General features: G+C 50.7%; 7 protein-coding genes across 7 annotated transcripts; 5 read left to right on the plus strand and 2 right to left on the minus strand.

Moving 5' to 3' along the window:
• Positions 1–85: 85 nt before the first annotated feature.
• On the plus strand, positions 86–1,585 carry GNI_164100 (hypothetical protein; the record flags this gene model as incomplete). Its single annotated transcript, XM_011134831.1, has 1 exon — positions 86–1,585. The coding sequence occupies one exon, from the start codon at positions 86–88 to the stop codon at positions 1,583–1,585; it is 1,500 nt and encodes a 499-aa protein (XP_011133133.1).
• A 95-nt stretch (positions 1,586–1,680) lies between these two features.
• Positions 1,681–2,170, minus strand: GNI_164110 (BUD31-like protein; the record flags this gene model as incomplete). The annotated part of the gene is made up of 2 exons (XM_011134832.1): positions 1,681–1,816; positions 1,854–2,170. The coding sequence occupies 2 exons, from the start codon at positions 2,168–2,170 to the stop codon at positions 1,681–1,683; spliced, it is 453 nt and encodes a 150-aa protein (XP_011133134.1).
• Positions 2,171–2,399: 229 nt separating this feature from the next.
• On the plus strand, positions 2,400–2,987 carry GNI_164120 (putative speckle-type POZ (SPOP) family, MATH domain protein; the record flags this gene model as incomplete). Its single annotated transcript, XM_011134833.1, has 1 exon — positions 2,400–2,987. The coding sequence occupies one exon, from the start codon at positions 2,400–2,402 to the stop codon at positions 2,985–2,987; it is 588 nt and encodes a 195-aa protein (XP_011133135.1).
• Positions 2,988–3,001: 14 nt separating this feature from the next.
• GNI_164130 (putative TatD family hydrolase) lies at positions 3,002–4,181 on the plus strand (the record flags this gene model as incomplete). Its single annotated transcript, XM_011134834.1, has 2 exons — positions 3,002–3,043; positions 3,180–4,181. 2 exons carry the CDS (start codon positions 3,002–3,004, stop codon positions 4,179–4,181), a joined length of 1,044 nt encoding a protein of 347 aa, XP_011133136.1.
• Positions 4,182–4,389: 208 nt separating this feature from the next.
• Positions 4,390–6,686, minus strand: GNI_164140 (protein kinase domain protein; the record flags this gene model as incomplete). Its single annotated transcript, XM_011134835.1, has 2 exons — positions 4,390–6,096; positions 6,243–6,686. 2 exons carry the CDS (start codon positions 6,684–6,686, stop codon positions 4,390–4,392), a joined length of 2,151 nt encoding a protein of 716 aa, XP_011133137.1.
• Positions 6,687–6,732: 46 nt separating this feature from the next.
• GNI_164150 (putative dihydrodipicolinate protein) lies at positions 6,733–8,178 on the plus strand (the record flags this gene model as incomplete). The annotated part of the gene is made up of 1 exon (XM_011134836.1): positions 6,733–8,178. The coding sequence occupies one exon, from the start codon at positions 6,733–6,735 to the stop codon at positions 8,176–8,178; it is 1,446 nt and encodes a 481-aa protein (XP_011133138.1).
• Positions 8,179–8,918: 740 nt separating this feature from the next.
• Positions 8,919–10,756, plus strand: GNI_164160 (hypothetical protein; the record flags this gene model as incomplete). The annotated part of the gene is made up of 2 exons (XM_011134837.1): positions 8,919–9,093; positions 9,270–10,756. 2 exons carry the CDS (start codon positions 8,919–8,921, stop codon positions 10,754–10,756), a joined length of 1,662 nt encoding a protein of 553 aa, XP_011133139.1.
• Between the last annotated feature and the right edge of the window lie 210 nt (positions 10,757–10,966).

Genomic DNA, 10,966 nt, shown 5'->3' on the forward strand with positions numbered 1-10,966 from the left:
GCCGCCAGTGCTGGCAGCGAATTTGATAGCGAGTCGGCGACGCGAGATGGAGTTAATGGCGCGATACTGTCGATTGCGTTGGCAAATGGACGGGCGTAGCGAAGTGGCGTTGGCACACCTGGAGCGAGCGGTGGAGGCAGTTGGTTTCCGGAAAAGCGAGCGGTTGCTAGAGATCATCGACCGGATCAACTCGAAGGAGAAGGCGACATTGGAGGAGGTGGTGTTATTGTACAAGGATCTGTATTTCGAGTTCGCCGCGCTCTGTCGACCACACCTAGGTCCGTTAATTGCGGGACATCTGATCTCATACCTGGAGGACAACGAGTTGCGATTGGTGGAGGCGGCGTTGGATTGGCGGGAGAGACGGTTATCTGCTCGTGAATCAGCAGCGGCGGCGGCGGGACGGAAGTTGAGGATGGCTTGGCACAATTTTCTGGAGACCGTCGTTTTGGAGCCGGACCTGGGACTGTCGCGGGCTGACAAGGCGGGATATTGGGCGGAGCCAGCGGCGACTCCGCGGTTGGCGCAGCGTGTGGCGCAGATTAAGGAGCGGCGTGAAGTGGCGGAGCAGCTGCAACGATTGTTGCGGACGGAGTGGGGTGTAGAAAAAGCACACGGCACGGACTTGGTGGCGAGCAGCTATGAGGTACAGCAGAAGCTGGCAGGTCCGGTGGAGGCGCTATTCGCTCAACGTGAGGAGGCTCACCTTGTTTCCGTCGATCGCGGTGTCCAGGCGACACCCTACGAAAACCAGTTTTTGCTATCGCGCCGTGTGCACGAACTGGTTGTGAAGCGCACACTCCGCGCACGCCACGGAGAAAGCAGCACCGGAACCGGAACCGAGGAACTGGGCGGCGTCGTCGCGTTTAATGTCCTCATCGCTCTCGTCCGGGAACTCTGGCGTAACCCGCAATACCGTGAAATGAAAACCGCTGCACAACTCCTACGAAGCTTGGCCGGACTTCGTTGTGTACTCGACGTCCTCTTCGTTCACTACGCGGGCAGCGACGGAGGTCCGGTCGGTGGCGGCGGTGGACCACGTGGTGGCGGACCAGGCGAGGATGGAGCGCTGGCGGTGGGTAAGCACGGGTTCTGGCGGTTTGTCGACCAGGTCCAGCTGCCGTGTGCGTTTGCGTGTCGGAAAGGCGCGGAATTGTTGCACCACTTATTCCTCAAGTTTGCGACACGGACAGGACGGAGTGAGCGTGGCGCCCGTAAGGGCGTCACACTCCCACTCTGGTACCGTTTCCTGGACGAGCTGGCCTGGCTTGTGGCGATGGTCACGCTCGTGGGTAGTCAGCCTGAATTCCGCAAGCAAGCGGGTCAAAAGAAGATCAAGCTTTCGCTTTCCTACTCGTTACCAGACCGGCGCAATTCGCTCTTCTTCTTTACCAACAATTACCTCCTCGCGCTCTACACGCGCCTGCTCGCTCAAGAAGCACCGCTGCGCCGGTATGTCAAACGGCGCGGCATCCTCGCAGCCGCCAAAACCGACGAAGATCTCGAACTCGGCTCCGAAGCGCCTCCGCCAGAAGACGGCGCCCTGGATTTCGCTAAAATCGCCAAGTCCGTCCGCTGGGAATAGTCGGCCGCCGGGATGTCTGGCGCCCGCCAGGATGTCTGGCGCCAGGAAGTTAGTGCACACACGTGTGCACTCATGTGTGTGTGCGCACGGGCGGACTAGACGTCGGTAGACGCACAGCCGCGACAGCCACAGTTGACGCACTCAATCAAGAGCTTGTCTTCCGGCTGGTCCTTCTTCGGCACGCGGCAGATGCAGGCGGAACCGAAGTTGGTGGCCGCTGCCTCAATGCACCTAACGAATTAGATGCTTACGTGACGTGGCTGCTTACTTTAGACAGCAGAGCTTTTCGAAGCCGTTCTTTTTCCATTTTGCGATAAGTCCGGCGTCTGCCCACTTTTCGCGGAGGCAGTAGTCGTAGAGTTCTCGGCTGATAGCTTTTTTGGTGTAGAACATGTCGTAGATGTATCGACTGCGTTGATTGTGCAGTTTGAATACGGGCCAGAGACTCTCGCATTTTCGTTTGCCTTCATGGGGTTCCTTTTCTGCCTGTCTCATTTTGGCCTCCAACTCCACTAAGGTAGGTTCAAGAAGGTCCCAGCCTGGTGGTGGACGCTTGCCCTTTTGGAGAGTCCGGATGTTGGGCATTATATCTCGGAGAAAAATATGAACCCCCCTCCGCCGGTAAGACAGATCACTGGTAAGGCAGAAGAGCGAAAGGTTGAAGAGAAGTGGGAGTGTATACGATACACGTATTATATAGGGAGGGTGTACATCACATGGGTGTACATCACATGTGGGCATAGTAACTTGGCGGTAGGGATGGAAGTCAATGTCGAGTGAGAGTAGGTTGGATCGAGGTCGGTGTCGTTCAGCAATGCACATAACGTGTGAGACGAATATGGAATATGACACGGTTGTGTTCAATTGGCGCGTGAAGAACTTCCGGCGTTTGCGAGAGATTGCGACGGAGAACGACTTGCCGCCGGAGGGCGACGTAATAACGAGTCCGGTATACGTTGACGGGCTAGGTGGTTGCTGGTGGATGCGGATGTACCCGTATGAGAAGCGAGAGAACCATTCTGGGAAGGTCAGTTTGTTTCTGCATACTGACCGGGCAACCTACAGTGACGTATACTTCTCCTTCCAGTTCACCGCTCTGAACATGGAAGGCAACCCCATTGAGGGCACTGTAGGCGGTGTGGAGTTACACAAGTTCGATAAGAGCGACAGAGTTAGGAACTTTGGATTTTTCGATTTCATCGACTCCGAAGATCTACTCACCCAATGCCTAGACGAAGACGGGGGCCTCTGGCTCTACTGCGAAGTTCACGTCTACTCTCATGTTGTCACCGAACTGGACACTGTCGAGGAAGAACCCACCGTCAAGCCCAGGTCCGACAACGAAATCTATCGGCAAAGACTGTGCTACTTTGGTACGAAAGCCTCACCCGACCACGGGTGAACTTTTTATAATAAATGCAATTCATTGATATAGGCTTCAATATTACCGATGACATGGTATGCTTGCACACACCATAGCACCTGCATACACCATAGCGCCTGCACACACACACGCGTGTGACACACACACATGTGTGTGACACACACACATGTGTGTGACATCCACACGCATGACTTATATGAACCAGCGAAGTTTGCAGGCCGGTATCGTGGGAGTCGGAAACACGACAGCGACCTAGAGGGAGTGATAGAGCGGGCTCGCGAGAATGGAGTAACCTATTTCCTTTGTACTGGCACAGATTGCAAGGAATCGGCGGAGGCGATTGCTTTATGCAGGAAGTTTAACGCCAAGTGGGAGAAGCCTTGTTGCTTCGCGACGGTTGGTATCCACCCGACGAGTTCTACCAAATATCGTGGTGAAGAAAGTTTGTCTGAATTGCGGAAGTTGGTTGAGGAGAACCGGGATATCGTCAAGGCGTTTGGGGAACTCGGATTGGATGCGGAACGAACCTCATGGGCTGACTTGGAGACACAAGAGCGTGCCTTTAAGGAGCAGTTGATGCTGGCTTATGAGTTAGGTCTGCCACTGTTTCTGCATAATCGGAAGACGACGGTTAGATTTTGTGAAATTTTGGAAGAGACGACAGAAATGTATAAGCTAAAAGCATCAGAGACTAAGCTGAAAGCATCAGATATGGAAGCATCAGATATGGGGTCATCAGATATCCCGTGGGGGTCATGTGTCACGGGATCAGGTCTCCTACCTGTGTCAGGTGTGGTTCATTCTTTTGATGGTGCTCGAGATGATGCTCGCCGATTCATTCGACTGGGTCTACACATAGGTGTGAATGGTTGTGGACTTAGAGAGTTGTGTTTGCACGAAGTAATTCGTGCTGGCGAGATTCCTGTCGAACGACTCCACTTCGAAACAGACGCGCCTTGGTGCAGTATCAAAAAGACCCATCCGTCCTTCGATTTAATTAAATGGGAAATAGAGAACTTGCCTGTTGTGAAGCCCGAGAAACATCAGTCAAATGTCGAAGAGATGGTTAAGGGTCGTTGTGAACCTATGCATGTCAGACAAGTCGCCGAGTGTCTTTATCGGCTACATGAACAAGGGGAACCCACCCGGGAAAAATACGCTCAGTTCTGCGAACGAATATACAGGAACTCGCTCCAACTATTTCGCTTCTAACATCTGGGTTATGTTAAACAGGTTGAGCTGGGGCGGGCTCAAAACATATAAGGCTCAAAATACGTGGGGTGCAAATAGGTTGAGCTGTGACTTTTCTGGCTCTGGCTAACTATTTATGTGGTCTAACTATTCATGTGGTCTACGACACATCCGCAGAATTAGTTAAATTAACTGTTCGCAGGACTTTGCCTGGTTGTCTCGCATTTGGTTACTTGGTGATGTATGTGGCGAATTCGTCCCAATCAATAATGCCATCATGATTGGTGTCGATGTCGTTGATAGATTTTTTGAGTTTTTTCTTGGTGGTGAGTTGTGCTTTGGTTAAGTCGTGATCAGTGGGTTTGTCGGGTCCCTGAAGGCCGGGGTCATAGCCGAGTAGTAGTAGGGCGAGGTCTTCGGTTTGGATTTTACCATCTTGGTCGGTGTCAAGTTTATTGAAGGCGGAATAGACGAGGTTTATTTCGGATAGCTTCCAAGTGTAGGCTGCGGCTAGGAATTCAGTGTAGCTGATTGTGCCGTCATTATTGACGTCGAGTGCTTGTAGAACCATGTTTATATCCCATGGTTCTAAGGGACATGGTTCGAGAGTGAGTGCGCGTCTCAATTCATCAGCGGACAGCACGCCATTATGATCGCGATCTAGATCGTTGAATAGCCGGGAGATTTGTTGTACACGTGTGTCCCGCCAGTCGAGATGATGTGCCATCATATTTATCAGTGCCAGTTTGATATCAGCTTGTTTTGTAAACTTCCGAAAATTCAACTTGATCTCACGATTAATTATTGGAAGCGGTTGATGATGACGTGGATGATGACGTGGATCATCATCCATAAGTTGAGCTGTGCTAGAGTTGAGTAAGCGGAACCATTTATGTTTTAATAGTAGTTTGGCAGATGGTCTTTTATGATGATCTTTTTGTAAACATTGCTTTATCATATCCAACGCTCTTAATGAAACATGTCCACAGTGTGCTTTGTAATTAGGTTCTTCAGAAAGTATTTTATGTTTGATGATACGAAAGTCTGATCCATTAAAAGGTAAATGTCCTGACAACAAGACATATAATAAGCATCCTATACTCCATATATCACATTTTGAATTCATACGAAATTTGAATACTTCAGGTGCCATATATAAAACTGTACCTCCTGCTGTCATAATATATTTTTCATGATTGAAGAATTCTGATAGTCCAAAATCAATTACCTTAATAGAAAGAGATCTTATGAAACCTACCGACATAATAATATTATCATCACCATCATGATTATCATCACTATGATTACCACCACTACTACTACTATGATTACCACTACTAGTACTATGATGATGATTACCACCACTACTATTATTCTTGTCACTATTCTTGAATCCAATTGAATGTGTAGCGAACATTATATTATCAGGTTTAATATCTTTATGAACAATTCCATGTTGATGAATGTAGTTTATTGAATTAATTAATTGATATATGATGTGGCATACAAATAGTTCATTTAGTAATTTACCTCTTGCCATTGAATCATTAATCAATTTTGTTAATTCACCACCATTACAATATTCCATCAATATATAAACGTAATCTTCAGTATCATATACATCATATACTTTAATTATATTAGGATGATCTAAACTCTTTAATGATTGTATTTCTGATTCTATTTCAGTAGATCCTTCACCTAATATTGATTTATCTATTGTCTTACATACACATATCAAATTCAAGATACGATCATAAACCAAATGTACCACTCCAAAACCACCCTCACCAATCTTCCGACGAAATTCATAACGCTCATAAATGTTAAAATCCTTCCTCATATTCACAAAATGACCGATGTAATTCTCTCGTCGAATTTGTACTTGCCGATCCGAATAATACTTGTCTCTAACATTCCATAACAAACGCCAATACTAAAAATTCAACAAATCCGTGTGTGTGATATCGTGTGTGCTATCGTGTGTGTGTGATATCGTGTGTGTGTGTGTGTGTGTGTGTGTGTGTGTGATATCGTGTGTGTGTGTGCTATTGTGTGTGATATCGTGTCTGCCTGCTTTACAAATTGGGCAAACTGATCCATCGTTAGCCCTCCCAATTTATCCTCATCATATTTGTTGAAGACCCGCGTCAGGGTATCTTGGTCCACTTCTGGTACTGAAAGATTGTCACAAAGTCTTTTAACGAGTCTTTGTGTCTCCTCAAAGTCCAGATAGTCGTCATTGTCTCTGTCGAATTGGTAGAAGGCATCTTTAGCAACTCTGAAGAACTCAGCTTTGTCATCTAGGGTTTTTTGCAGCTTGGCCCGAATAACATCTGGCGGTGGTGGAGGTCGCGACGAGGTGGAGGGACGACGACTGGTGAGTTCGCCTTCATCGATCTCCTCTTCAAGCCGTTCCTGATCTTCCCAGTCGGAGTCCGATCTCTCTGGGTCATACCCATTGTCATGCCGACCGTGTTCGTGGTGGCCATTGCCGTGGTCGTTGTCGCGGCGGCCGTTGCCCATTATTAGTTTAAAAATGGCCGATCAGCATTGTCGATAATTTTGAGAAATGGCGTTGACGGAAGGATTCCACGTTCCAATTGGGGCGCTGAATGACGGAGCCTTTGTGCCCATCCCTACATTCTTCGCGGATGGCGGTTTAGATTTCGGCACGCTGGAAAAGCACTTGGGGCGCCTTTGTTCGACCAAGGTCGTTGGGGTCGCATTGATGACTTATTACGGCGAAGGCGTGCATGTGACGGCCAGCGAGCGGCGGGCATACATCGCGCACGCCGCTGCGTACGTTAAGGGCCGCCACTCGAAAGCGCAAGTCTTGGTTGTGGCTTCGGCGGAGAGCACACACGCGTGCGCCGAAAATTGCAAAGAGGCCAAAAGCCTCGGCGCAGACGCCGCGCTCGTTGCGCCACCTTCAGTGTACACAAGCCTGCTGGGATGCGACGATGAGGATGATACACCCTGGCCGCACGCCATTAGACACTCTAACGGAGGCGGGGTTCGCCTCACCGAACAAGAATGTGTTCTGTTTGACTTTTATTGCGAGCTTGCGCGCCTGTCCCCCATTCCGATCGTAATTGACTGCTCAGAGTACGGAGTACCGCGTACCACACTTGTCGCTGACAATGCTGGACGTCCTGGCTCTGGCGAGGGTTGGAGCTCTGCTAGCCCTATAGTACATCCGAGTCTGCTCTACTTATTACAGCAGCAGCCGAAGATTATTGGGTTTGCGACATCGTCTCATATCCAGGATTTCCCCAATTGCACCTTTACAAACTGTAGCTTCACGGTTCTTCTCACTAACGTTGCCGCTTTGATGCACATGAAGAAGAGAAAGTATCCTGAACCATCCCAAAATACGTCACCTCGTTCCGCTCTACAGCGAGACATGAATGCGCAAAGCGATACTCCTCCAGTCTCCTTGGACACAAGTTCTCCGCCGTCGTGCAGAGTCGCTTCCATGATTACACTGAGCAATATTTGTCCTTCCATTATCCGTCATCTCGTACCCGAAACGATCAGGGTTGTGCAGGTCGGTCAGGAACCGAATAAGATGGGGACGAGTGAGACCGAAGTGTTGCCTCTATTCGAATCTCTTGAAACGTCGCCGATGGAACAGGCCCCCGAACGTAAACCAATTATTGGAGAGCGTAAACCGGATCCTTGTCCGGAAAAGTGTTCGGAGCCGTCCTGCGGCGACCCCTACCCACCTGTTGACCAATCAAGTGCCGTGGCCGAGGCAGGCACACCCAAAGTTTGGTTAGAGGAGACAGACCCAGCCGACCCAATCGCTCTCGCAGAACTGGAAAACAAAATTCTACAACTATCCTTATTCAAAGCTACTCTGTGTCAGATACTAGGCTACTCTGCGGCCGCACCCGCAGCTCCCATGAAGACTGCCAAACACGAGTCCGTCGCAAAGACTGTCGAACTGCTCACCCCTATTTATGACATCGAGACGCGAGTCGCTTCTCGCCCTTCTTCCCCCTTACAGTCATAACCATGCTGCTCAACATATATGTGTTAAACACGTACATTACCATTACAAGCTTGCAAGCACTTGCCTTGGAAGCCTTGCAAGTGCCACTGGGGTGAACTAGCGTATTATTCAATTGCATTACAGATTACATTATATAGTATACACCGCTCCCGTCCGGGGTGGTGGTCCCGTCCAGGGTGCCGGTCCCGTCCGGGGATTTCTGGGCAAGCTGGAGAACCGTTGGATTTTTTATGGAGGGAAAGTTGCTGGAGATTTCACAAACTGCGTTAAGGCTTGCATCGGGCTGCCCCCAATAGTGTGTGCACACACTTTGATCTGGGGTAATTTGCAGCCTGGACCGGCGCGGCGGTCAGCCTGGACCGGCGGTCATCCGTTTGGTGAAAGAGAGATCGTTGTCTCTCCGAGCTAGGTCTCCAACGAAGGGTTCATACCTTCGGCCGATGGCAAGGACAGTTCGGGCGCGGCCGCGACGATGGAGAAGGTCTCAGCGTCCCACATGGCTCATTTAGTTGTTCGAGGAAATTGGGTGTTACCGCAAGCATTATAACCTTTTCAGTCGTCGGCTTGACCAGGTAAGTACCGTATGGCAAGGTACCCCATGGCAAGGTGCCGTATGGCATGGTGCCCCACGAGCCGTACCAGCACAGAAGTACCTCCGGTAGGAGACTTTATCTCGGCGGAAACGTCGGCGGGCAGCCCCGTGCTAAGAATGGTCGAAGCCTAAGGACGTGAATTTTTTTATGGATGGAGAGGGTGTTAGAGAGTCGGCGCTTAAGCTGTATACCGATGTCCTGACGGGCCTTGTACAAGACCGGGCAAGCGCGTGGAACCAGTTGCGGTTCCTCATATCTTCTCTGAACGCTCAAAACGTGGAGGAGAATGACGGAGTCTTCAATATACTGGCCGACTTATGTTGTAAGCTTACTGCTGCTGGGTTATGTTGTTACTGGGTTTACGTTACTGGGTTTACGTTACTGGGTTTACGTTACTGGTGGTTGTTACTGGTGGTTGTTACTTCCGGCTGGCAGAGTCAGAGGCAAGCAGCAGAAGGGGAGGGGAAGGGAGCTTAGAGTGACGGTATGTTTGTCTAGGTGAGATTTGTTATCAGGACCTGTGTACTGGTTGTCCGGAGGAGCTGCTTGTGGGCTTAGCTCAAAGTCCATTGGCAATTCAGCTGGGATTTTGTTGTTCAGTTATACAGAGGTTGTCTAGTGAGGAGGTCCCGTCGGAGTTGGGTAATGTGTTGTGTTTCTTACAACGGTTGTTGGGCTCGCTGGCGACGCCGGATGCGCTGTTATGCAGTCTGTCGCAGGACCGAAGTGTGTGCCACACGTTGGAGGTGTTGTACAGGGAAATATACGACTTAGAGGAGAGGGTTCCCAGCGCTGCAGTGACGTTGTTTGCCGGCTCGACGTTACACCCGGGCGTGTTACTAGGTCGGCCGGAGGTGGTTAGGTTGAGCCAACATCCCGAGTTGACCGCCAGCATGCTTTTGCTCGGCGGAGCACTGCTGCCGAAGTGCTCGACAACCGAGGCGCAGCCCAGCCTCCCTGAGCTCATGGCGCTCGTCGAACGCTTCGACTGGTGCAGCGTCACCGACGAGACGGCCGATATCGAACTCGTATCCGCTTGGTTCGCCCTGATGATCCAACTAATCGTACGCCAGGTCAAGGCCGGCCAAGGCGGGGCCAACACGTTGGATGCGGAAGGGTACGAGCGGCTGTTTTATATCTGCCTATCGGCTTTAGCGATCAATCGCTTGGGCATGACGGCAAAGGTCATGACCGAACCTGTGGACGTGGGATTGCTGGCCTTAAGTGAAACACACACCACCGAGTTGACCGCGATGACTAGCGGAATCGAGGCGCTACTGTGTCTGCTGCAAGAGCACTTGGTGCCGGTAGTGGTGAAGTGCTTTGGAACCGCGGCTCCTGAGACAGCCGAAATTCGGTTGGTCGGAGATACCAATTTCGTGCGCAGAATCGTAGAATGTTCGGGAATCATTGAGACCGGGTTGGAAAGTGTTGTCACCGACTGGTTGGTAACCGACGCGCTCTGCTTCATGGCAACCAACCTGCGCTGGTATAACGTTAACGTGGACTTCGAGCTCAGCCGCGGTGCGTTGCGCTCTTACTTCGTTGCGCAGCTCGACGACGTCGGACGCACTATTAACGAAAACGTTCCCAGTACGGAGAACTGGATCCGCGCCTTCCTCCTCTCCACGCTACTCCGTCTGCTTTCCGCAGACCTCTCCGTCGACGAACTCTTACGACTCTCGCAACTGCTCGTCAGCCCCGCCTGGTGGACTCCAGACTCGCACCAAAAGCGCCTCCAAAGTGCTTACGTCTGTTGCCACCTTGTCGAACAGCTAGTGTCTGTCCAGACCGTCCAAGTTCTCTCTCCGGATGACCAGGAAAACACGCCTACCCAACCCAACGTCTTCGAACAATTCGCCGCCCGTATCGCTCAAGATCCTGCTCTCCTCCAAATACTCATCATTGTCTGGACCTGTAAGCCCCCTCCTTCCGACCCCAACTTCACTTCCCCCCCTCCCCCCGGGTTCCGTTTCCCAAGCTAATAACTTGAGTATCAACGCAAGCTGTTAAGTTCCCTGTTGGGGGCCCTGTTGGGGCAATCTAATATCTTCTTATTAGTATACGATGAGACTTCGGAAGTGGCTGTGAAGGATTGGTGTGCTTCGGCGTATGCCGCCCTGTCCAAAGCGTGCCACAACGAGGCTGGACGAGCCATCTTGGACGGATTTCAAGGGTTCATCGGTGCCCTGGAA

This window comes from Gregarina niphandrodes, assembly GCF_000223845.1.
Source record: "Gregarina niphandrodes unplaced genomic scaffold scaffold00052, whole genome shotgun sequence".
NCBI classification, from domain to species: Eukaryota; Apicomplexa; class Conoidasida; order Eugregarinorida; family Gregarinidae; genus Gregarina; species Gregarina niphandrodes.